At 38.9% G+C, this 23,336-nt stretch overlaps 1 protein-coding gene across 3 annotated transcripts in view; it reads right to left on the bottom strand.

Annotated features, from left to right (window-relative positions):
* The window catches only part of SLC44A1 (solute carrier family 44 member 1), a gene marked incomplete at its 5' end in the record, with an annotated part of 163,569 nt that overhangs the window by 101,154 nt on the left and 39,079 nt on the right, over positions 1-23,336 (bottom strand). For all 3 annotated transcript variants that reach the window (XM_027772668.1, XM_027772667.1, XM_027772666.1), the window contains 2 exon segments: positions 3,361-3,454; positions 21,444-21,580. In XM_027772668.1, the coding sequence (XP_027628469.1) occupies positions 3,361-3,454; positions 21,444-21,580 (231 nt within the window).

Genomic DNA, 23,336 nt, shown 5'->3' with positions numbered 1-23,336 from the left:
CAATCCCTCCGCCTCCATCTCCCCCTCTTTTTGGGAGTTTGGGCACGCGTGCACATGCACCCACATGGTTCTCAGCCCAGTTGGTCCAGGATTTGAACTGTAAGGTTGGTCATATGCGATCCAGCTGCCTTAACCACCTCCCTCTTTTCTTCCTAACTTTTACTGTGGTATAGACTCTACAAATTCTGACTCACAACAATTAGTTAAATGGCCTTAAAAAACTTAACTTTTCTCCTCTTCTATGGTGGCTGGCACAGGAGGCCACGTGCACTCACCAGAAGGAGACAGAGACAGAGAAGAAATGAGAAAGCACCGCAATGGGGAATGGTCAAACAGCAATCCCTCCGCCTCCATCTCCCCCTCTTTTTGGGAGTTTGGGCACGCGTGCACATGCACCCACATGGTTCTCAGCCCAGTTGGTCCAGGATTTGAACTGTAAGGTTGGTCATATGCGATCCAGCTGCCTTAACCACCTCCCTCTTTTCTTCCTAACTTTTACTGTGGTATAGACTCTACAAATTCTGACTCACAACAATTAGTTAAATGGCCTTAAAAAACTTAACTTTTCTCCTCTTCTATGGTGGCTGGCACAGAGTAGATGATTTTTAAATGTTAACTTATCCTTGAATCCGCCATTAACATTTTTTTGGACTAATAATTTGCAAGCTCCATATTATATTATTGAATCCCCAATACCTAGTAAATCTTCTGGCATCCAGGGGTATCCAAATAAATGATGAAAAAAACCGAACTTATATTTTCACTGTTCCTCCTTTCTCCAGATATACGTAATGGCACTGTAAGCGTATGAGCTAACCATTCCCCATTGGTATCATGTTTGACATTTCACCAATAGACAGGAGTTTGGATTAAAGACCTCCTTCCTAGGCGCTTGCCTTTAACATTCAAAAGCTCAGAATGGCAATTGGTTATTTCTTGTATTTTCTTGAAAATTCGTTTACATTTGCTTTTCTCTAAAGCAGGCACTGCTTTCAGCTGCAGAGGGTCCCTGGATTCCCAGAAAGACTGGAACAGAGAGGCTCCAGAAGTTGAGATAAATGATACTTCCTAAGCCAAGTACAAAGCACAATAATAGATGTTCAGGTCTTACGGTTCTATGAGACACATCTGAGGAAAGTTGGGTTTGTAAAACAATTAAAGACTTGTTTTAGCTGCCAAATAGAAAGTGGTGAATGGAATTCACTTCCAGACTTAATCTGGATTCAAATTTCATGCTCTTCTCTCTCGCTAGGATGCTCCCCAAGGACAGCAGAAGAGATGTGAAAGATGCGGAGGATCACTGGCCTCCATCACAGTTTTGCATAGTGCTTGCTTTTTGGCATTAAAAAGAAAATCGTCACCTAAATCAGTCCCCACTAGAGTATAAGTTTAAAGATCAAGACCAGATTACTCAGAATTGGAGACTTGGTGTAGAATGAGACTATGTGTAGAATGAAATAGTGCCCCATTTGAAAAATTAAAACAAAATATTTTTGCTTTCAGATCATTTAATTTTATTTGCCAAATACTAAATAACTGATATTTACAAGTTCTAATTTGCCTTTCTTTCTTTCAATTTGTTTCTTCTCATTTACTTTCCAATAAGCAGTTTAGACAAACGAGTTATTTAGTTTATGAAGTACTAATATAATTAAAACATAAGGATCTTTTAAAATAGTATGAATATGGTGAAGAGCCAGTTTCAGATGGTACAGGTTCAGTGTTAGATCAGATGACCTTGTTAGAAACCAGGTATACCCATCCCCAAAACTCACACCCATAATACTATGCTTTATCTTTTACACTGTTAGAACACTGTGAGATTAGTGTATGTGTGTGTATGTGTGTGTGTACAGTCAAAAACAGGAAAACTGAAGATTACCAGGAACGGGCAGTCCTAAACATAGTGGAGTAAGAGGAGAGAGGCAGGGATGGATGTGCATTGTGAGCTGAACTGTCTGGCCCCTGCCTGCCACATCCACTTTATGGAGGAGTAGAGCAACCTCATTCTCTCACCTAGGTTTTCTGGTTATCCTTTCATGATGTTTTAGCTTAAAAATATAACCCTTCACTCAAAGTACGCATTTAAAACAGACTTTATCAGTTGGGTGGATAAGGCTTTAGAGCTTTTCTTGTTTTTACATTGATAAATTTTCTCCATTGCCTCAAAGAGCCTCCTTCTCTTTACTGTTGCAGTCTCCCTAATAGTCTCAGTTTCCATGAATACAATCTCCTTACCTGTTGGCCTAAAGCCATAATTTGTAGGTTCCTCTTCCTGTGTATCTTCTAAAGCAGTCTCTTTATTTTTATGTCTCTAGGTCTGAAATTTGATTTTCTATATAAACTTGGAAAGATTGGAAATCAATTCAACTGATCTATCTTATATCCCTTTTCCATTTTTCAACAGAATATTTCAAATTGCAGTTGATAAAGCAAAAGTTACCCCCATATGAAATCCAAAAATAAGTACATGTGAGTTTCAAAAATTGTCACCTGAATAAGCCATTATATTAAGATTCAATAAAAGTGGTTTCTAGTCAGTTTTCCTAGAAGTTGACTCACATCATATACAATTATATATTAAGGTTCTCAAAATCAGGTATGCTCCAAAGAGTGGGTGTATGTGTGCGCATGCATACACACAAATATACATACATGTCCACACACAATTCTGAGGATATATTCTACAATATTTGAGAATTTATTTCTTTTTCTTAAAAAATGTATTTATAACTTCAAAATTTGCTTTATTTATAATTGCTGTGAGATCCTTCCAAAGAACATTTCTTGTTTCAGCTCTGTATCCAATACATGCAGTCAGTACTTAATAATGTTTGTTGAATAAGACTTTGGATAAGATACAGCAAACAGCTTAAAACAAAGAATGTACCTATAGGAAGTAACCGGAAATGAACTAGGGAGAATAATCACTGGCATATTTTTTAAATTTATAAAGTAAATTAAAAAATAATACTAGTAAGTATTACTAGGATCAACTTCAAAGAATCTTTGGAGATTGTAAGATTTAAGTCTCCAAGTTTGTTGCAGATTTTATAATGATTCAGCAGTTTCATATATTTAAAAATGATGCTATGAAAATAAAAACACACCAAAAAAAGCCCCTGGAAGAAATGTAAACTATGTGAGAACAAGAAAAATGGCTTTGTCTATGTATTTTATTTTTTAAGATGTAAAAAGTATCCTGTCATTTCTATTGCTACTTTAAAATTTTTATCATAAAAGCATGGGATCTGGGAAACAGGTATCATCCAGTGACTATTTTTCTGAGAATAACACGTAGCTTTACAATTTACCTACAAAACAAAAGTCACAAGTTAACAACTTTGCAATAAAATTTACCTCGCTGGAACTGGTAGTTTGGGGCAAAGAACAGAAGATTTTGAAGATGTAGTATATTCAGAAGGTTTTAGGTTGTAGCTACACAGTGCCGAGCCTGTTAAAAGAAAAAATATGTTAGCTGTCAGACAGAATAAACAAGTTCTCTCACTAACTCATTTAATTTTTAAGTGCCAGAGGGCACATGTGCTCACCAGAGAGAAAGAGAAGAGAAAGCTTCCCCCAGTGGGGCATGGTCATGCCACAATCCCCTCTCTTTCATTTCTCCATCTTATTAGGGTTTTGAGGATGCACATGCATCTGGCCTATTTTTCAAGCTGCTGGTGCTGGATTTGAACTGTGGCCAGCCATGTGGAATCCGGCTCCTGTAACCACTGTACGAAGCCTGCCCTTCACTTTACATTTATCTGTTAATTTTAACTCAACAAATAAAATTTTCAAACATTACAGGATTCATAAGAATCTGATTTGATCATGATTATGACCAGCCTGCAATCATTTCAAACTGAATGTCTTCTGAAATTACTATTAGATAATGTAATTTATGAATGAATCTTAATTCCTAATATTAAAGGCAACAGCAGTAAGTACTAAACCTACCTTTACTGACTGTCTACCACAAGTCAAGTTTTATGCAAGATGACATACACGTATGCATCATTTCCTATAACTCTGTAAGGCAGGCATTATTAAGCCCCTCAAAAAGGGGACAACAAAGGCTAAGAGATAAGGTAAATAACTTGTGCAAGAACACACAGGAGGTAGTGGCACTGGGATAAAAACAGCACATGCGACTGCGTATAAAGCCCATGCTCAGCTACACATCTTGTCTCTCCGAGGCTTTCCTATGTCTCTTTCCTGAATATTTAAAATTACTGCATGCAGCACATATGCATTCTGATAACAGATTACTTTTTTTTCTGATGAAAAAGCAGAAAACACCCATAACTGTAAATAGAATAAATTGATAAAATTGGTAAATTGATTAAAGTGATTCAGTTTTCAGAAACTTAAAATAGCTCAAATTCAACTTTAGATTGGTTATGTGAAGAACCATCTTATTATTTTTTTTTCCTTTTTTGGGGGGAGAGGTTTTTGCTATAGGGTGTGTACACTTGCCAGAAAGACAGAGAGAGACAGACAGAAAGCAAGAAATCACCCGCTGGAGGATGGCCATGCTGCAATCCCTTCTCCTCTATTCTCCTCTCAGGATCTTGGGCACGCATGCACACATGCCCGGCGTGAGTTTAAGCCAGCAGGTCCAGTACTCGAACCACGGTCAACTACATGGGAGTCCAGTGACATAGCCATTATGCCAACTGCTGGTCCCAAACCACCTTATTTTGTATTACATGGTTAATGCTCATCCTAGTAGTAAAGAAAATTAAGATGGACATATTCCACAAAATCCAATATAAATCTCACTTTACTGACTTGATAATTTTATAACATAGCAACTAGAATACTAGAAGGTTTATTATAAAATATGATTAAGTGAGGAGACCCTAAGCTCCAATTATAATTTTACTGAAGCTCTACTGCACTATATCACACAAACTGTTTATACTTGATTAACTGAAGTTTTTACCGGATTACTAATTTGTTCAAATATTATATTATTAAATACAAACAGAATACTTTTGTATTTGTATTATAACGATAATTGACTTTTAAATTGTACCATCATGGAAAAAAGCTTCAAGTATGTGAAGCAAATCAGCAGACTTTGACACTGAATTAATTAGGGAGAAGGTATGTGAGCATATTGAAAAGGAACTGGAGGAGAATACAGAAAAATGAACATAGCTTGATTTGGTGGGACAACAAAATTGGGCATGAACTTATTTATATCTTGTCCTCTCAATCAAAATAATTTTTAAAAACCTCAAACCACCATTTAATTTAGCAATGCTTCTCCAAACAGGGAACAACCGCCTATATTTAAATATGCGGCCATAATATTGGGTTGTCAGAAAGTCATGCCACATTTTTGTATAGTAAAACATAGTAAAAATAAGTCATGATTTTTCTTTTCTTTTCTTTTTTTTTTTTTTTTTTTATGGAGAGGTTTTTTTGCTATAGGGCGCATGTGCTCGCCACAAAGACAGAGCGACAGAGAGACAGAAAGCGAGAAATCGCCCCCCAGGGGGGATGGCCACGCCGCAATCCCTTCTCCTCCATTCTCCTCTCAGGATCTTGGGCATGCACGCACACGTGCCTGGCGTGAGTTTAAGCCACCAGGTCTGGGACTCGAACCGTGGTCGACTATGTGGGAGTACAGCGACATAGCCATTACGCTAACTGCTGGTCCCACGTTATGATTTTTCTGACAACCCAATATCATATTTACATAAATACATGTAGCATGCATTTCATAGTAAGGTAATTTAAGTAATTTGACAATGAAAAAAAAATTTTAAATACCAATGTGACCACTATTTCTTTGAATTTCTTATTTAATTTTATTTATTATTATTTTAAAATTTGCTATAGGGCATGTGCGCTCACCAGAAAGAGACAGAGAGAGAGAGAGGGAAAGAAAGGAAGACGCCTGGTCAAGGACTTAACTGCAGGGGACATATGGGATTCCAGCACCTTAACTGCCTGCTGGCCCCAATAAAAAATATTTTTAAAGAAATTCTTGAAAATATCTTTCCACATGGTACTGTTTGTTCTTCAAGCTTTTTTAGCTTATGATATATTCAATAGAAGACTCAGTTTTAAAATTTGATTATTTCTACTTTAATAACTTTTTAAAAAGTTAAATATGAATAGTTAATATCTAAGTTTTCTAAAAGTATCTTCTTTCACGTCTCAGGATAATGCCACTAGATACTGTTTATAGAAATTCTGGAGAAAACATGTTGGCTAATGGCAAACATTTTAGATTAATCCTGAAATAGCTGGAAGTCCTAAAAATCAAATTGTTTATGAAAAAATTGCAAAGGTGTCAGTAACTGCAAAGCACCCAATGTGATCCCCAACTTCCTGATCTGAATTGTCAACTTATTTCTTTCAGAGTCCAAGATGGGATCGATTTGCACAATATAAAAGGCCCTAGCTAAGGTACTTTGTGTCAGTGCTGCCAAACACACTGCTTCATCTGAATTCAGTGAACATAATCTCCATCCCCACCCTTTCTTCATTTAAAAAAGGAGGTCAGCAGGTGCAACAAAGTTCAATTTTAAAAATACTTTCCCAGGATAATACTCAATGAAAGGATAATAGCCTTATCTGAGATGGTATTCTGGGACACAGGCCAGTACTAAATAGATCCTGTACTAAATAGATTAAAGGAAAAAGATCTTTGCAATGTGTTAGTAGTAATGATCATAAGAAACCTTACACTGCTTTCTGCTCAAAGGGTTGAGGAGGCTCAGAGAACACAAAAGCAACACAGTAATGGCAAACATCGTATATCATTTTCCTTTTCATGTTCATTAGCTAATGCATTTTTAGTGAACATTGTAAAGGTAGTATGTGTTTTATTTTTTAAAACAGTGGAAGTATGAACAACACTTAGCATAAGAGGACTGGATATAAATAGTAAGACAAAATTTCTCTTTTAATGCAAAAGCAGGTAAAAACCATACTTGATTAATGAAAAGTCAAAAACTAAAAGCAAAGGCTTATCTTTATAAAGCACACCAGAGGCAATCCATGCAACTCAGCCAATGTTATTCAAAGGCTATCAAAATGAGTGATCTTAGGAACCTAACTTGGGTATATAAACATTTATAAATGGTTGCTATAGTCCCCAGAATATTTAACTAATATTATTTTTCAAATGCCTTATAATATTCAATTATTTATTCCTTACTCAATATCAGTTATATCAACTCCATTAAAAGATACATTTCCATCACCACATTCCAACAATTACAGCTAGAAAGCAAGCTAGCTAGCTAGCTAGCTAGCTAGTTAATACTTCTAAGACCTTGCAAGCAATCACTGACATATTTGGAAATAAAATTCTTGGGCTGGTCCTATAGCCTAGTGGTTAAGGGAGCTGTCACATGGTTAACAGTGGTTTGAATCTTGGCCTTGCCTTGGCAGCTTGAAAAACATGCCAAACACATGTGCTACCCCAAATCTCGACAGGATTGAAATGGAGAACAGACTGCGGTGTGATCACTTCCCATTAGAAGGTACTTTCTCTCTCTCTCCTCTCTCTCTGTTCCTCCCTTTTCTTTCTCTGATGAGTGCAGGCACTCTCTGGCAATTAAAAAATAAAAAAAGGAAGGAAGGAAAAAATGAAGGAAGAAAATTGTTTACCTCTAAGACACACTACTTCTCTTGTGTCATTCTAATAATCATAATCAGACATGTATTCAGTAAGTTTCTGCAAAAAAACATACTCTACAGATACCTCAAAAACATGTCTGAAGAAAATTACTTTCATTACCAATTCTCTTCCTGTATATTTTCTATTCTGGTTAATACTTCCACATCCATGAAATTCACAAGATCAAATGTGTAGAGTCATCCTATATCTGTTCATTACCTACCATATTTCCATACTACTCAAGACACCAAATACTGATAATCACACCTTCCTGTGTTACCTCTAAGCTCCATGATTCCTACTGGGTCAATTAAAAATACATTTCCAAAAAGTTTCTAATCTCCATCCTATCCACAACTATCAGAATGGTCTTAAAAAGTGCAGGTTAGTGTTATTGTAGCCCAATTCTCAGGGTGATGTCTGCACTACTTGGATTCAAGGACCTCCTAAAGTAGGACTTTACCTAAAACTCCAGCCTTGTCTCAGCTAATAAACTCCTCACAGTCAATTCTTGCTATTTAATGAGATTCCAGGCTATTCCCTCTGCTGGTGGTATCATTTCCTGACTACTATCTGAGTGAGTGTTAATGTTTGAGTAGAATTTCTACAAACTATTCAAACTTGACCTCTTCAAGTCTTCTTTGACCAGTCAACAAAGCTATTTACTATTTAGCTCTACTATAAAATATAGCACATTATTTTGCATTTTTTTGTTAACAGATCATCTCTATGTTTAGAATGTGAGCTCTCTGACAACTGAAACTTTATGCCTCTGACATACCTAGAACCCCTGACTTTTGGTATCCAGAAGGCTCCTAGGAAGCTATGTTGAATAAAATGGACATCCTAATTAGGAAGAAAAAATTAAATAACTATTTTTTAATCTATTATAATTTAGTGTTGCATGTTATATAGAATGTTCATATGCTTTTCACTTTACAACAAAATATGCTATCTAAAACCTTGGTATTATGCTATTTTGTGCTGGACAATTCTTGGCCATAAGGGGATGTCCTGTATATTGTAGGATGTTACAACATCCCTGGCTCTACCCACTAGATTCCAGCAGCCTCCCCCAAAACTCTCACCCAGTTGTGACAACAGAAAATGTTTCCAGACATTGCTAAATGTTTTAAGAGAGGCAAAAACATCCTAAGTGAATAAATGGTTTAAAACACCAAATTATTGACAAAGAGCTGACACACAGGCTAATCTTTCTTACATCAAAATTTTGCTTATTACCAGTGATATTTGTATGATACATTAAAATTAAGAAAAAATATTGCTTAAAATATGATTTAGAAATTTACATTTAGTAGAAAAGTAAATCTCTCAATGAAGAACAATGTTTTAAGATTTTTGCCATAGGGTACATACATTTGCCATAGGGTACATACAAAGTCAGAGACTGTGAGAGGGAAAGTGAAAAATCACTCCCCTAGGGGGATGGCTACACTGCAGTCTGTTCTCCATTCTCCTCCTGGGATTCTGGGCATGCATAAACATGTGCTGGGCTGATTTTCAAGCCAGTAGGTCCAGGACTCCCATGTGGGAGTCCAGTGTCTTAACTACTATGCTACCTGCTGACCCCTATAGAACAGTTTTTAATCTGACAAATTTCACTGCCTTGTGAAGTCCAATGAATTTAATCTTTCTTCCTCTAATTAGGAAACCACTGTATATTTATATGCTAAAAGAATGAAAGACAATTTTCCAATTCTGATTTCTAGTAACTCATAAGTATGGATATTTGTAATTTTCAAGAAGCACCCACTGGGACAGCAACCCAAATCCTGGGCTTAGTGGCTTAAAAAAATGTCAGATTGGGACCAGCAGATGGCGTAATGGTTACTTGCTAGACTCCTACATAGGCGACCATGGAAGAGTTCCGGACCCTGTGGCTTAAACTAAAGCCTGGTGCGTGAGCATATGTGCCCAAAATCCAGAGAGGAGGTTGGAGGAGAAGGGGATATAGTGTGGCCATCCTCCCTGGGGTGGTGATTTCTCATTTTCCATCTCTCTGGTGAGTGCACAGACCCTAGAGCCAAAATCTCTTTTAAAAATGCCGTGTACATATGCATACATGCCCAAAATCCCAAGAGGAGAAAGGAAGAGACGGCAGCATGGCCATACCCCTAGGGAGTGAGTTCTCATTCCCCCCCCTTTTCTTTTTCTCTGTTGAGCTCATATACCCTATGGCAAAAATTAAACTGACAAGAGAGAGAAAAAGATTAGCCTGCTGGGGGCAGAACATACTTGTCAACTACTATTAGTACACACAATAAATACTTGTTTAGTGAATTAGCTTTTGATCTCTACCTGCAAGATTTCTACTAAGTGTTTTGGAGGACAAGGAGAAAATACACTACTATGCGAAGAGTCTTCAAAAAGTTCGTGGGAAGATGTGTATTATGAAAAACCTATATAAACTCTACCACAATAAAGTCATACTTTAATTCTATTTTTCCACAAATTTTCTGAAGTTGCCACGTACTATAAATTCTTAAATGTAAACACTATAACTTGTATCTCTAGAGCATTTTGAAAGAGTACGAATTATTTGCTGAACGCAGAAAATAGTTTAAATTACATTGTAAAATATAAGGATCTTTTTCCTTTCCAAAGTCAAGCAACCAGGGGCTAGCTGGTGGCCTGGTAGTTAATGTGGCTCGAACCCACATGGCTGATCATACAGTTTGAGTCTCAGACCTAGAGGCTTGAAAAACACACTGGGTATCTTTTTCTTTTAAATTACCTTTATTTAATTCTTTATTTTAAAATTTGCTATAAGCACATGCACTCACCGGAGAGAGACACAGAGACAGAGAGGGAGGGAAAGTGAGAAAGCAAGCTGCCCAGTCCAGGACTCTAAACTGCAGTCAGCCATGTGGGAGTTCAGCGCCCTAACACCATGCCCTTGCTGACCCCTCACACTGGGCATGTTTTTTGAGTGTTCTCAAAATCCTGAAAAGAGGGAGAAGAGGAGGAGAAGGGACTATGGTGTGCCTATCTCACACGGGGGGTGCTTTCTCACTTTCTCTCTGTCTCTCTCCAGTGAATGCAGTAAAATTGGGGAAAAAAAAACAATCCAGTAACCCTGCTGGTCTCTAACTTGGAGGCAATAGTAGCTAATGTTGATCATTTCATTCATTTATAAATGATTTCAAGCCTAATCTTTGGATTTGCTGTGCCTAAAAGATCCATTCTAATTATGGTTTAAGTTATTTTGTTCCTGACTGGTAAGAAAGAGAATAATACACTGATCATCTATTGATATGAACTGTAAACCTAACAACCAGATAATGAGAATCAAAAGATTTATTAATCATAAGTAGCAAATTTCATCTGAATCACATAACCTGTCAGAATTTTTGATGCCAAAGCAATGATCACTAAGGCCCAGCCACAGCAGCACAAGCTGGTGAGGTGGTGCTGCTCTGCAGGCTGATGCCACATGGGAGGCCTGGGTTTGATTCCTAGTCCACTCTGAAAGCTGGACACAGTGGCATGCTCCTGCAGTCCCAGCTACTCAGGCTGAGACAGGTGGCTCTTGCAGATTAAGATCCTTTTAAAAATTAAATAAATAAAACAATGGTAAGGGCCCAGCAAGTGGCATAATGATTAAGGTGCTGGACTCCCACATGGCTGACCATGGTTCAAGTCCTGGGTCTGGCAGCTTTGAAACTCACGCCAGGTGTGTGTATGTGTATGCCCTAAATCCTGAGAGGAGGACGGAGGAAAAGGGACTGCAGCATGGCCAACTTCCCTGGGGGGTAATTTCTCGCTGTTTCTCTAGTGAGCATACATACCCTATAGCAAAAGTCTCTCAAAACAAAACAAAACAAAAACAATGGTCATTAAGAAAGCACCAAGCTTGCCTGGCTCCACTCAAAACGTGAGCAATGGCAGGTCATAAAGCTCTCAAAAATGGTACAAAATACAGTACACAGAAGAAGCATTCTTAAATGGGAGAACCTTTTCACATACTATAAATGAAAAGCAAACAAAAGGAAAGTAAGATTTCTGGAAGTATTTACCTCCATTAGGGAACTATATACAGTAATGCTTTGCTTATTTGACAGCGATACATTCTGAAAAAACACGTAGTTAGGCAATTTCATCACTGAACATCCATCACAGAGGACACTTACACAAACCTAGATTGTAGAGGCCATTATACACCTAGAGTACGGTATAGCCCATTATACTCTTATGGGACCACAGCCATACAGGCGATCTGTCATTTACTGAAATACGTTTAGCAGTGCTTGACTGTATTATGAAATAGTTTGATAAGAGTCATGGAAAAGATAATAAGAAACCATGTGAAATAGCAGCACCAACTGAAAGCATGCAGTAAGTTAGAGCAGGCTCTAACTTCCTCACAGGCTGGCTCACTTCTAACTCCCTGCTGGCTAGAATTCGGAAGGCAAGGGGGATAAATGACACATAAAGCATGTGGCACAGTGTGTGCACACGATAGGTGCCAATAAATGGAATAGTGAAACAAAACCCTGGGCTTAAGTATGATTTACCTGCTCAGACTCAGATGCTCATGCCGAACAACAGGGACAGTGGAATGAAGGATGGACTGTGGTCTAGAGATAGTGGCCAGAATTAAGAGGAGAGAGAGGCAGAAAAATTGTCCGAGCAGGTCCTGTCTTCCCCTTCCCTTCACCACCTATCCTGGTATGAGTAGGCTGGGATGAAAATCACATAGAAGCAGAAGTTAGCTGCAGGAGGAGGGGGATGCTTGTCTCACTACAATGTGTGGATTACTTAAGTTTTCAAAAATAATGAAAATAGGGACCAGCAGTTAGCGTAATGGCTATGTCACTGGACTCCCATGTAGTAGACCACGGTTCGAGTCCCGGACCCGGTGGCTTAAACTCATGCTGGGAGCGTGTGCGCCCAAGATCCCCAGAGAATGGAGGAGAAGGGATTGCGGCGTGGCCAACTCCCCCCTCCCCCCGCCCCAGGGGATGATTTCTTGCTTTCTATCTCTCTGTCTCTTTCTGGCAAGCGCACATGCCCTATAGCAAAAACCTCTAAAAAAAAAAATGAAAATAAAGGTGGAAAAAAACCCAGTTCATAAGAAAGTAGAGAGCAAGAAAGAGAGAACAGATGAAATTCATTCCCTGCTGAAAATAAGAACTCACAGGAGCGCTCAGCAGAGGCTTTCCATTTTCTCTGTAGGTCCTAAAGTTACAAAAAGATAAACGAGAGGGCTTAAGAGGAGAAAAGGTATGAATGATCATCTGGAGGGTATGTCCAAGAGAGGGAAATGAATGAATAAGATGAATTATTTAGAGATGAAATAAAAAGAGCTGATTCCACAGCACTTCTAGTTAGGTTGAAGCTAAACAATTCATTGGTGGCAACTAACATGGGTACACAATGTGAGAGAATGAGGAATTATTAAGTGGCAATAGAGATGACAATGGAAATCTAGTCCATTGTTCTTAAAAAGAAACAAACAAACAAACAGATATCTACTATGTGAGCTTCTATATTAAGGGCCTTAGAGACAAATCATCCCCTGCGGGGATGGCCACACCGCAATCCCTTCTCTTCTGTTCTCCTCTCGGGATCTTGGGCACGCATGCACATGAGCCCAGCATGAGTTTAAGTCACTGGGTCCAGGACTCAAACCATGGTTGACTACATGGGAGTCCAGCAACATAGCCATTACACCAACTGCTGGTCCCTCAACCTTAACTTTTTTTTTTTTTGGTGAGGTTTTCGCTATATGTCGCGTGTGCTTGCCAGACAGAGAGAGACAGAGAGAAAGAAAGCGAGAAATCACCCCCCAGGGGGGATGGTCACGCCGCAATCCCTTCTCCTCCATTCTCCTCTCGGGATCTTGGGCACGCATGCACACGCACCCGGCGTGAGTTTTAAGCCACCAGGTCCAGGACGCAAACCACGGTCGACTACATGGGAGTCCAGCGACATAGCCATTACACTAACTGCTGGTTCCCTCAACTTTAACTTTTTAAAGGCAATTTTTAAAATTAAGAATTATTTAACTTTATTTATTTTAAAATTTGACCAGAGAGAGAGAGAGAGAAAGAGAGAGAGAGAGAGAGTGAGAAAGCAAGCTGCCAGCTCCAGGACTTGAACTGCAGTTGACCATGTGGGATTCCACACCACCTGCTGGCCCCTAAAGGCAATTTTTAAATTATTTTCTTCTCTAGTATCATGTGTGTGTTGTATTTCTGTCATATATGAATTATAAACCATAATAAAGTGCACATTTGCATACCTACCACCCTACTCATGTACTAGAACTTATACTTTTATATTCATTTGCGTTCTTTTGCCTTTCTTTTGAAGCTCTTACAATATGTTAGCATCTCCGTATCATCAATCTAATTTCCACCAAACTATCCTGGCCAGACAGACTTGACAGAAGTACTCCATAAACTCAGCATTCTAGAAAACAACTCTTTCTTCTCTAAAAGAAACAAAGATTTGAGGAAATATTTTATTTGGCTAATAAATATAGTTCACACAAATACTATGATAGAAACCAAAAGCTACTCCTTATAAATATTAAAAATAACTTCTAAAGATAACAGAAGTTCACATGAATGGATGGTGGTTAAGTGCTAAAAAAATACTTTCAACTGTTGTCACGGAAACTAAAATTGTTCTAAGAGGAGTTATATTATCTTTTTGTTCTGGTAAGAAATATGTCACTTTGGGACCGGCAGTTAGTGTAATGGCTATGTCGCTGGACTCCCATGTAGTCGACCGCAGTTCGAGTCCTGGACCCGGTGGCTTAAACTCACGCCGGGCACGTGTGCATGCGTGCCCAAGATCCCGAGAGGAGAATGGAGGAGAAGGGATTGTGGCGTGGCCATTTTTTTGGGGGGGGTGATTTCTCACTTTTTGTCTGCCTCTCTCTTTCTGGCGAGTGCACACGCCCTATAGCGAAAACCTCTCCAAAAAGAAATATGTTATTTTACCCTGCATTAAAAAACACAGATTAGAATTAACATTTAAAAGTTACTATCTCAAACATGATCCTTCTCTTTCATGAATTTTAACCAAAATTATGGTTAAAAAATACAGGTAACATAAAATCTGCCATCTTAACATTTGTCAGTGTACGGTTCAGTGAAATTAGGTATTTTTGTACTCTTGAGTAATCATCACCACCATCCACCTCGAGAACTCTTTTCGCCTCACAAAACTGAACATCTACCCATTAAAAAGTAAGTCCCTATCCCACCCTCCCTGTAGCCTCTGGAAACTACCATTCTTTTTTCTGTCTCTATGTATAAGTATGACTAGAAACCTCACATAAGTGGAATCATCCAGTATTTGTTCTTTTGTGATTGGCTTATTTCACTTAGCATAATGTCCTCAAGGTTCGCCTATGTTATAGCATGTATCAAAATTTCCTTATTTTTTATTATAATTATGAAAAAAAGTAAAATTTGCTATCTTCACCATTTTTAAGTGTACTATAATGTAGTGTAAACTGAATGCAAGAGTTCTCTAGAATTTTTCATCATATAAAACAGAAATTCCACAGTCACCGGATAACTCCCCTGCTCCCCCTCCCCCAGCTCCTGGCAACCACAATTCCATTTTCTGTTTCCAAGAGTCTACTTCATTTAAGTGAAATCATTGTTTTGTTTTGTCTTTGTAAATGGCTGATATCACTTAGCAGTGTCCTCAATTTGCATCAATGTTACAGTGTAGGATAGGGATTCCTTCCTTTTTAAGGCTGTATACTCTTCCTCTGTATGTACATATCATGTTTTCTTTATCCATTCACCTTCTCATGAATACTTACGTTGCTTCTGCCCCTTGGTTTGTGTGGATAATGGCGCAATAAACAAGAGTGTGCAAATATCCTCTCAAGAGCTGTCAGGTCTGGGACTCAAACCACAAAGTTGACCACGTGGGATCCTGCACCTTAACTTCCATACTATCTATTGGCCCCTCTTTTTAATTTTTTGGAGAATATTCCACGTTGTTTTCTATATCTACATTCCTACCAACGGTGCAAAGAAGTCCCAATTTCTCCACTTTCACCGACACTTATAATTTTCTCCATTTTATTGTTTGCTTGCTTTTTGGACAGTAGTTCTTCATATTGTTTGGATGCTAACTCCTTATCAAATATGATTTGCAAATATTTTCTCCCATTCTGTGGGCTGACTTTTCACTCTATTGATCTTTGTTCTTTGAAGCATAATTTTAATTAAAAACAAACCCAAAACTTTCTTTCCTCTATGAGTGAGAGAGACAAAAAGAGAAAGAGAGATGGTGCCCTTAACAGGGTCTCCATTCTGCTATCCACCACTGGCTTTATCCAGTCCCAGATTATGAGCATATACGTGCCCGGCACAGTCAGGGAGGTCTCTGGACGTGAACTAAAAATCTTACAATGTAGGTCAACCACATTCAGTATTGCATTTTACTGCTATGTTATTGTTTGGCGCCCGGAAATTTTTAATTTTGATGCAATCCAACTTAGCCATGTTTTCTTTAGTGGCCTATGCTTTTGGTGCCATTGTTGTCATCTATGAAATGACTGCCAAAGAAAATGTCATGAAGTATCACCCTCTATGAGTTTCATAGCTTTAGCTCTTATATTTAGACTAGTACATGGACTTTTAACTATTTCTTCTTACAGATTTGAAAACTGATCACTCAAACATAGTCATATCTTAAGGATATTTATCTCTGAAATTAATGATTGTGATCTATATATCTGAGGTCAAAGGGACTAGGTATTATCTTAATAGAAATGTCATTGTAACATGTGGACATAGATACCAATAACAATGATCTGATCCTATTGCGTCAATTTGCATTTCAAATGATGGAAAGGATAATTTCAAAAAATAAAAGAGAAAAAAGTAATATAACAAGCAGAGAAAATTTCTGCCAGGGATAAGTGAAATATAAGAATCACCAAGTCCAGTTTTAAGCTACCACGGCAAAGAACAACGCAGGTTCTTTTGAGAAATTCCAACTTACAGTTGCTACTAAATAAGTAAGTTGGAGCCCTATATCAAAGGCCCCCCTCTCTACTGTAATTTTACAGCTTTTCTATTTGCCTTTTAAAATTATTGTCTTCTTCATCCTCCATTATTGTGGTTTTTTTTTTTTGTTTTTTTTTTTTCTCAACAGAGATTTTTGCTATAGGGTGCATGTGCTTGCCAGAGAGACAGAAAGCAAAAACTTAACCCCCCTCCCCAAAAGGTTATGTCCATACCACAATCCCTTCTCCACCATTCTCCTCTAGGGATCCTGGGCATGCACACGAGCCCAGCTGAGTTTAAGCTGCCGGGTCCAGGACTTGAAACATAGTCAACTATGTGGGAGTCCAGCAACGTAACCATTGTGCCATCTGCTGGACCCCATTATTGTGTTTCTTAATACTATCATTTTTTATTATAAACTTATTGACTTATTTTACATATAGCTGACTTCTATTTTTTTTTTTTTTGAGAGAGAGATTTTTGCTAAAGGGTATGTGCACTTGCCAAAGCCACAGAGAGACAGAGAGACAGAAAGTGAGCAATCACCCCCCCCGGGGGGGGGGATAGCCACAATTTTGTAATCCCTTCTCCTCTAATCACCCCTCAGGATTTTGGGCATGCATGCACAGCGCCCAGTGTTGAGTTTTAAGCCACCAGGTTCATGACTCAAACCATGCAGACTACATGGGAGTCCAGCCACGTATTAATTATGCCATCTGCTGGTCCTGACTCAAACTTAAGAATTTATATACAGCTAGGTGCCAATTTAAGAAGTCGGCTTTTTGAAATATTATTCACTAATAATTCCTGAACACCTTTGTGTAAGACACTGTGAAATCTGCAAAGCTGCAACACTTACCAAGAAGGTTTTCTTACCTAGACCTGAAGAGGCCACACTTAGAATCACATTCACTTGAAAGTATACTGGTTTAGAAACAGTGCACACCAGCGGGGCAGCCCATTCTCAAGGGATAATCACAGCAGGCCACATAGCGGTCAAGGCACTAGCTCTCTTCTGGCCCTCCTGACAGCTCCAGTTCAAGTGACTAAGATACATCTTTAGTAGGTTCAAGAGGAAGACAGTTCAAGACTAGATTGTGGCTTTGAATGACAAGACATACAGACTTTTATTTATTTTTCCCACTGATTATTTATGACCAAGGGATTAGCACTGAAAGAAGCTCTAGGAATATTAATATGGCAGCAGTATATAAAGGAACTAGAAGCAGAGAGAGACTGGAGGCAGGAAGATAACAGCAACATGACAATCCTATGAGATATGTTAGATACAGTACTTCCCTATTTCATAGATGGAAAAATGGAAGCATGAAGAGGTCAAGTAACTTGCCCAGGGTCTCACAGCTATTAAATGGGAGAAGCAGCATTTAAACCTAAATTATCTGAGTCCAGAGCCTACACTTTTTTTTTTTTAAAGAATGATTTATTTCATTTCATTTTATCATCCATTTGTTTCAATTTGACCAGAGAGAGACAGAGAAAGAGAAAGGGAAAGTGAGAAAGCAAGCCACCAGGTCCAGGACTTGAACTGTGGTTGACCATGGGGCAGTGTCCAACACCCCAACCATCACACCACCTGCTGGTCACCACAGACTAACACTCTTAACTACTCTACCCCACCTATCAGAGTACATTATTTATACTCACATTGTCTAAAATAATGTTCTGGAATAACCCTTAAGGAGTAACTCACCCTGCCCTGAGAAATCTGGTAACAAGGCAGAAAGTCCTGGCATAAGGCTCAGTAAGCCAACACATGTGGGGCTATCACGTGAGGAGAGAAAATAAGATCTTGGGGCTGCAGAGGTGAATGTGATGTTTGGTGAGACTGACTCACATGAGAAGCCTTCTTTAAAAGATAAAAGGGAGGGGCTAGCAGGTGACATGGTGGTAAAGCTGCAAGACTCCCACATGGCTGACCACGGTTCAAGTTCCAGATCTGGCAGCTTGCTTTCTCACTTTCCCTCTCTCTCTCTGTCTCTGTCTGGTCAAATAAAATAAATACATTTAAGAGATACATTTTTTTTTTTCTAAATTGGGGGCAGGTGACATGGTGGTTAAGGGTAGGCGCTGGACTCCCACATGGTCAACTGAGGTTTGAGTCCCAGACCTGGCAGCTTGTTTTCTCGCTTTGCCTCTCTCTTTCTCTCCCTCTGCCCCTCTCTGGTCAAATTTAAATAAATAAAGTGAAATAAAATAATTCTTAAAAAAAAAAAAAAAAGAAAGAAAGGAGAATAAAAAAGTCCAGGGCTTCTCTGAGTACGCCGAGCATAGGCGAGCCCATGATCTGGGGCTGGCTGAAGCCAGGGTTGAATCACAGCATCAAGACCTTGTGATGGGTGCTACCTTTCCATCTCTCTCTTTCACTGACTTTATTCTCATGGAAGAAATAAACTTTTTAAAAAATGATATCTTAGGACCTACCAAGTGCTCTATATATTCTTCATGCATCATCTCATTTAATCCGTAACAATCTCTATGGTAGGTATTATTACTTTTTTCTTTTTAGAGGTTTTTTGCTTTAGGGCATGTGTGTTTGTGGGGGGTGGGGAGGTAGATAGATAGACAGAGACGGTGAGACAGAGAGAGAGAAATCACCCTTTGGGGGGATGGCCAAGCTAAAATCTCTTCTCCTCCATTCTTCTCCTGGGGTCTTGGGCAGGCACACACATGCCCAGAGTGATTTTCTTTCTTTCTCTCTCTCTTTTTTTTTTTTTTTTGCTATAGGGCGTGTGCGCTCACCAGAGAGACAGACAGAAAGCGAGAAATCACCCCCCAGGGGGGATGGCCACACCGCAATCCCTTCTCCTCCATTTTCCTCTCGGGATCTTGGGCACGCACACACGAGCACCCGGAGTGAGTTTAAGCCGCTGGGCTTGGGACTCGAACAGCGGTTGGCTACATGGGAGTTCAGCAACATAGCCATTACACTAACTGCTGGTTCCTGAGTGATTTTCAAGTCACCAGGTCTGGAATTCAAACCATGGTCAATCATGTGGGAGTCCTGCAGTGTAATTGCTACACCACCTGTGGGCCCCAAGAAGGTATTATTTTTAATCCACACTTTTCAGATAAAGAAATTTAGGCTCAGAGAATCTATATGTCTTGCTCCTTGTGATAGAGCAGCCAGTCAACAATAACATCAGAATCTGAACCCAGAGCCAAATCAATTCCACGCTTTTTCCACTGTGTTATGTTATGGGCATTGGCACAGTGGGTCAGTGATACTACCAGTCTAGAAGGCTAGCACTTCCATGTGAAAGACTCTAGCTCTGATAATATGTGCAGAACTAGGGTCTCAAGCTGCCTCTCCATCCAGCAAGAAGTTATACCAGAATACTGAGTCAGTCTTGTTTCAAGGAACCAGAACTAGCCTGTGGAGCTGGGCGAGACTGAGGCAGCTTTGAGGATTCTTACAAAATATAAAGATGAAACCTCAAATAAGTTCAAAAACATGGACATAGGAACCAGCAGTTAGCGTAATGGCTATGTCGCTGGACTCCCACGTAGTCAACCGTGGTTCGTGTCCTGGACCCGGTGGCTTGAGACTCACGCCGGGTGCATGTACGTGCGTGCCCAAGATCCCGAGAGGAGAATGGAGGAGAAGGGATTGCGGCGTGGCCATCCCCCCTGGGGGCTAATTTCTCGCTTTCTGTCTCTCTGTCTCTCTCTGTCTGTCTGCTGAGCACATGTGCCCTATAGCGAAAACCTCTCCAAAAAAAAAAACAAAAAAAACCCAACAACAACAACAAAAAAACATGGACATGAGGGGCCATCAGGATGTGGTTCTCCACAAAGAGTGCTTTAAAAAAAAAACTCTCTGAGGCCAGCCAGGTGGCATGGAGGTTACAGTACTGCATCCCACATAGCCAACTGCACAGTTCAAGTCCTGGACTCGGCAGCTTGAAAAACACACTGAATGTGTAGGCATGCCCAGAGTCCCAAGAGGAGAGTTGAGAAGGGATTGCAGCACCCCTTGGGGGGGGGGGCGGGGGGGATTTCTCACTTCCCTTCTCTTTCTCTTGCTCCAGCACATGCACTATAGTGGAACTAAAATAAATAAATATATCTCCGAATAAAACTTAGGCAAGCCACTTAGAGCTAAAGGTAGCAGCATCTCGAGATAAGAAACCTAAGAAAAGGGACCTAGATTCAGGAAACTGACTATGTTGGTTTTCTCTGCTAATTCACATATTATTTAACCACAACGCTTCTCAAATTTTTTCTAGGAAAATAGCTATGACATAATGCTAAATTTAGAAAGAAAAACACCAAATTATACACACACCAACACATCAAAAAATAACTGAGGGTGAAATTTTTATTTCTACTTTGTACTTTTTCTGAACTTTTCATATTTCTTATCATATACATCTGTGACATTGTTAATTAGGGGTAAAGACTATAGAAAGAAGAGGTCTTCAGAAAGTTCATGAAAAATACATTATTAAGAAACTAGGCATGGATTCCCAAACTTTTCTGCACCAAAAGAAACTTGTACTTTAATTCCATTTTTCCGTAACTTTTTGAAGTCTCCTTGCATATACTAATTGAAATAGTTTTAATCAACACGTGGGAAGAGGAAGAGAAAAAGATAAAATTTATAGAGAGTAGTCTAGTAATTTCCAAATACTCAGTAGACTACACCAAAATCACCTGAGACATTTATAGAAAGTATAAATTTCCAGAGCCCAAAGACCACCTCGGCCAGAACTTTCCTAGGAAGGGCCCAGGAAGGTAGGTGACTGGAGCATTGATTTGGGAGCCTAGTGTCTCACCATTTATCTCTGCAAACTTCTGAACATCACTCAGGGTTTTCAGTTCTTGTCTTGGACATGCTGCTACGCACAGTGCTACAGACTTGATCTTCCGGTTTATCAAGTCCAGATTACATGGATCCAAAAAGAATACATACCTAAAGCATGGAAAAAAAAACTGAAATATTATTTTGCAAAACACATTCTAGATCACTGCATATGTGACTAGGCCTAAAAGCGAAGAACATCTATTTCATACTCCTTCACAATAAACATTTCACAAATCTAACTACAAATGAATTACTTAAAAATATTTATAAATATATGACTAACAGTAGGAATGGGGAATTGTAGGATTCTCAATTTCCATGATCTATTTTTCTAATACTTAAATTTTTGTAATGCTCACATGCAGAGTTTTTTCACTTTTATTCATTTACTTTTCATTATTTTAAATCCTTGAGGGGTACAGCATCACACAGGTTCTGTGTCCAATGGCCTTAGCAGGAAGGTTGCTTCAGATTTTGGCTCGAACCACGCCACTGTTTCCATGGGCATGGGTAACCTTTCCCCAGATTACTCTGGTTTTATTAGGTTTGCCACCAGGAGTCACCGTGTTGTTTTTGGCTTTGTACACATAAGCACATCTCTTGCCTCAACAGAATTCCGTTTCATCTCATGCATAAACACCTTCAATTTTAAGAACTGTGTGCTCCCTGTGGTTCCTGAGACCCCGCTTATAGCCAGAAAAATGGCCTTGGACCACAGCCTTCCAGACATAGTTGCCTTTTAGAAGTCCTGTTCCCAGCAGGCCTCGATTATTTGTCCCCAAAGTTCAGCAGCAGGATCCCACGTATAGATTTTTATAATCACAAGTCACCTATTTTAGTTTTCTTAAAATAATTAATTTTAGTTTTCTTGCTTTGTCATACTTGTACCAAAACAATTACTGGAATATTCCCAAGCAACTACATAACATAAATTATAATTTATACATAATTATTCATTTTAGTTAATAAATATACAACTATAAAAACGGAATAAATAAAATTGAATGGAGACTAAAGAGAAATACGCCATCATTCCAACCATAGTAATTTCTGGATGTTAGAGTGAAGTGATTTTAATTTTTCTTTCTCTTATTTTTCAGAGTTCTCACCTTATAGAAAGAATGCAAATTATTTTAAAATTGTTATAATTGAAATACTGTTTATTTAAAAAGTCCATTACAGATAAATAAAATAATCCCTGAATCTAAATCCTGAATTATCCCCTCTGTATTCTATACCCTTTTTTTAGAATAATTTATTTTTAATTTTTAATTTATTCATTTACTTATTTTATTTTAACCAGAGAGAGACACAGAGAAAGAGAGAAAGTGAGAAAGCAAGCCACCAGATCCAGGACTTGAACCATGGTTGGCCATGTGGGAATGTCCAGTGCCTTAACCACCACTCCACCTGCTGGTCCCTGTATTCTATACGTTTTACTTATTTATTTATTTATTATTTGGAGAGGTTTTTGTTATAGAGTGTGTGCTCTCGCCAAAAAGACAGAGAGAGACAGAGAGACAAAAAGTGAGAAATCACCCACCCCGGAAGGATGGCCACGTCGCAATCCCTTCTCCTCTACTCTCCTCTTGGGATCTTGGGCACACATGCACAGGTGCCCGGCGTGAGTTTAAGTCACCGGGTCCAGGACTTGAACCACAGTCATCTACATGGGAGGGAGTCCAGCAAAGAGGTAATAAAGAGTGCAGATGCTATCATTTGCCCAAGGAGGAGCTATGGCTCAAATACTCCTGATATAAACTAGGGGCAATATTATGGATTGAGGTAGAAGTACAATAAGAAATGCTTTCATATAAGGTAAGAATTAAAGAATCTTCAGCCTAAGGTCCAAATTAATGAGTCA

Source organism: Tupaia chinensis, unplaced genomic scaffold, assembly GCF_000334495.1.
Source record: "Tupaia chinensis unplaced genomic scaffold, TupChi_1.0 Scaffold000291_1, whole genome shotgun sequence".
Classification (NCBI taxonomy): domain Eukaryota; kingdom Metazoa; phylum Chordata; class Mammalia; order Scandentia; family Tupaiidae; genus Tupaia; species Tupaia belangeri.
The sequence above is the reverse complement of the archived record's forward strand: the minus strand, read 5'-3'. Positions and strand labels throughout refer to the sequence as shown.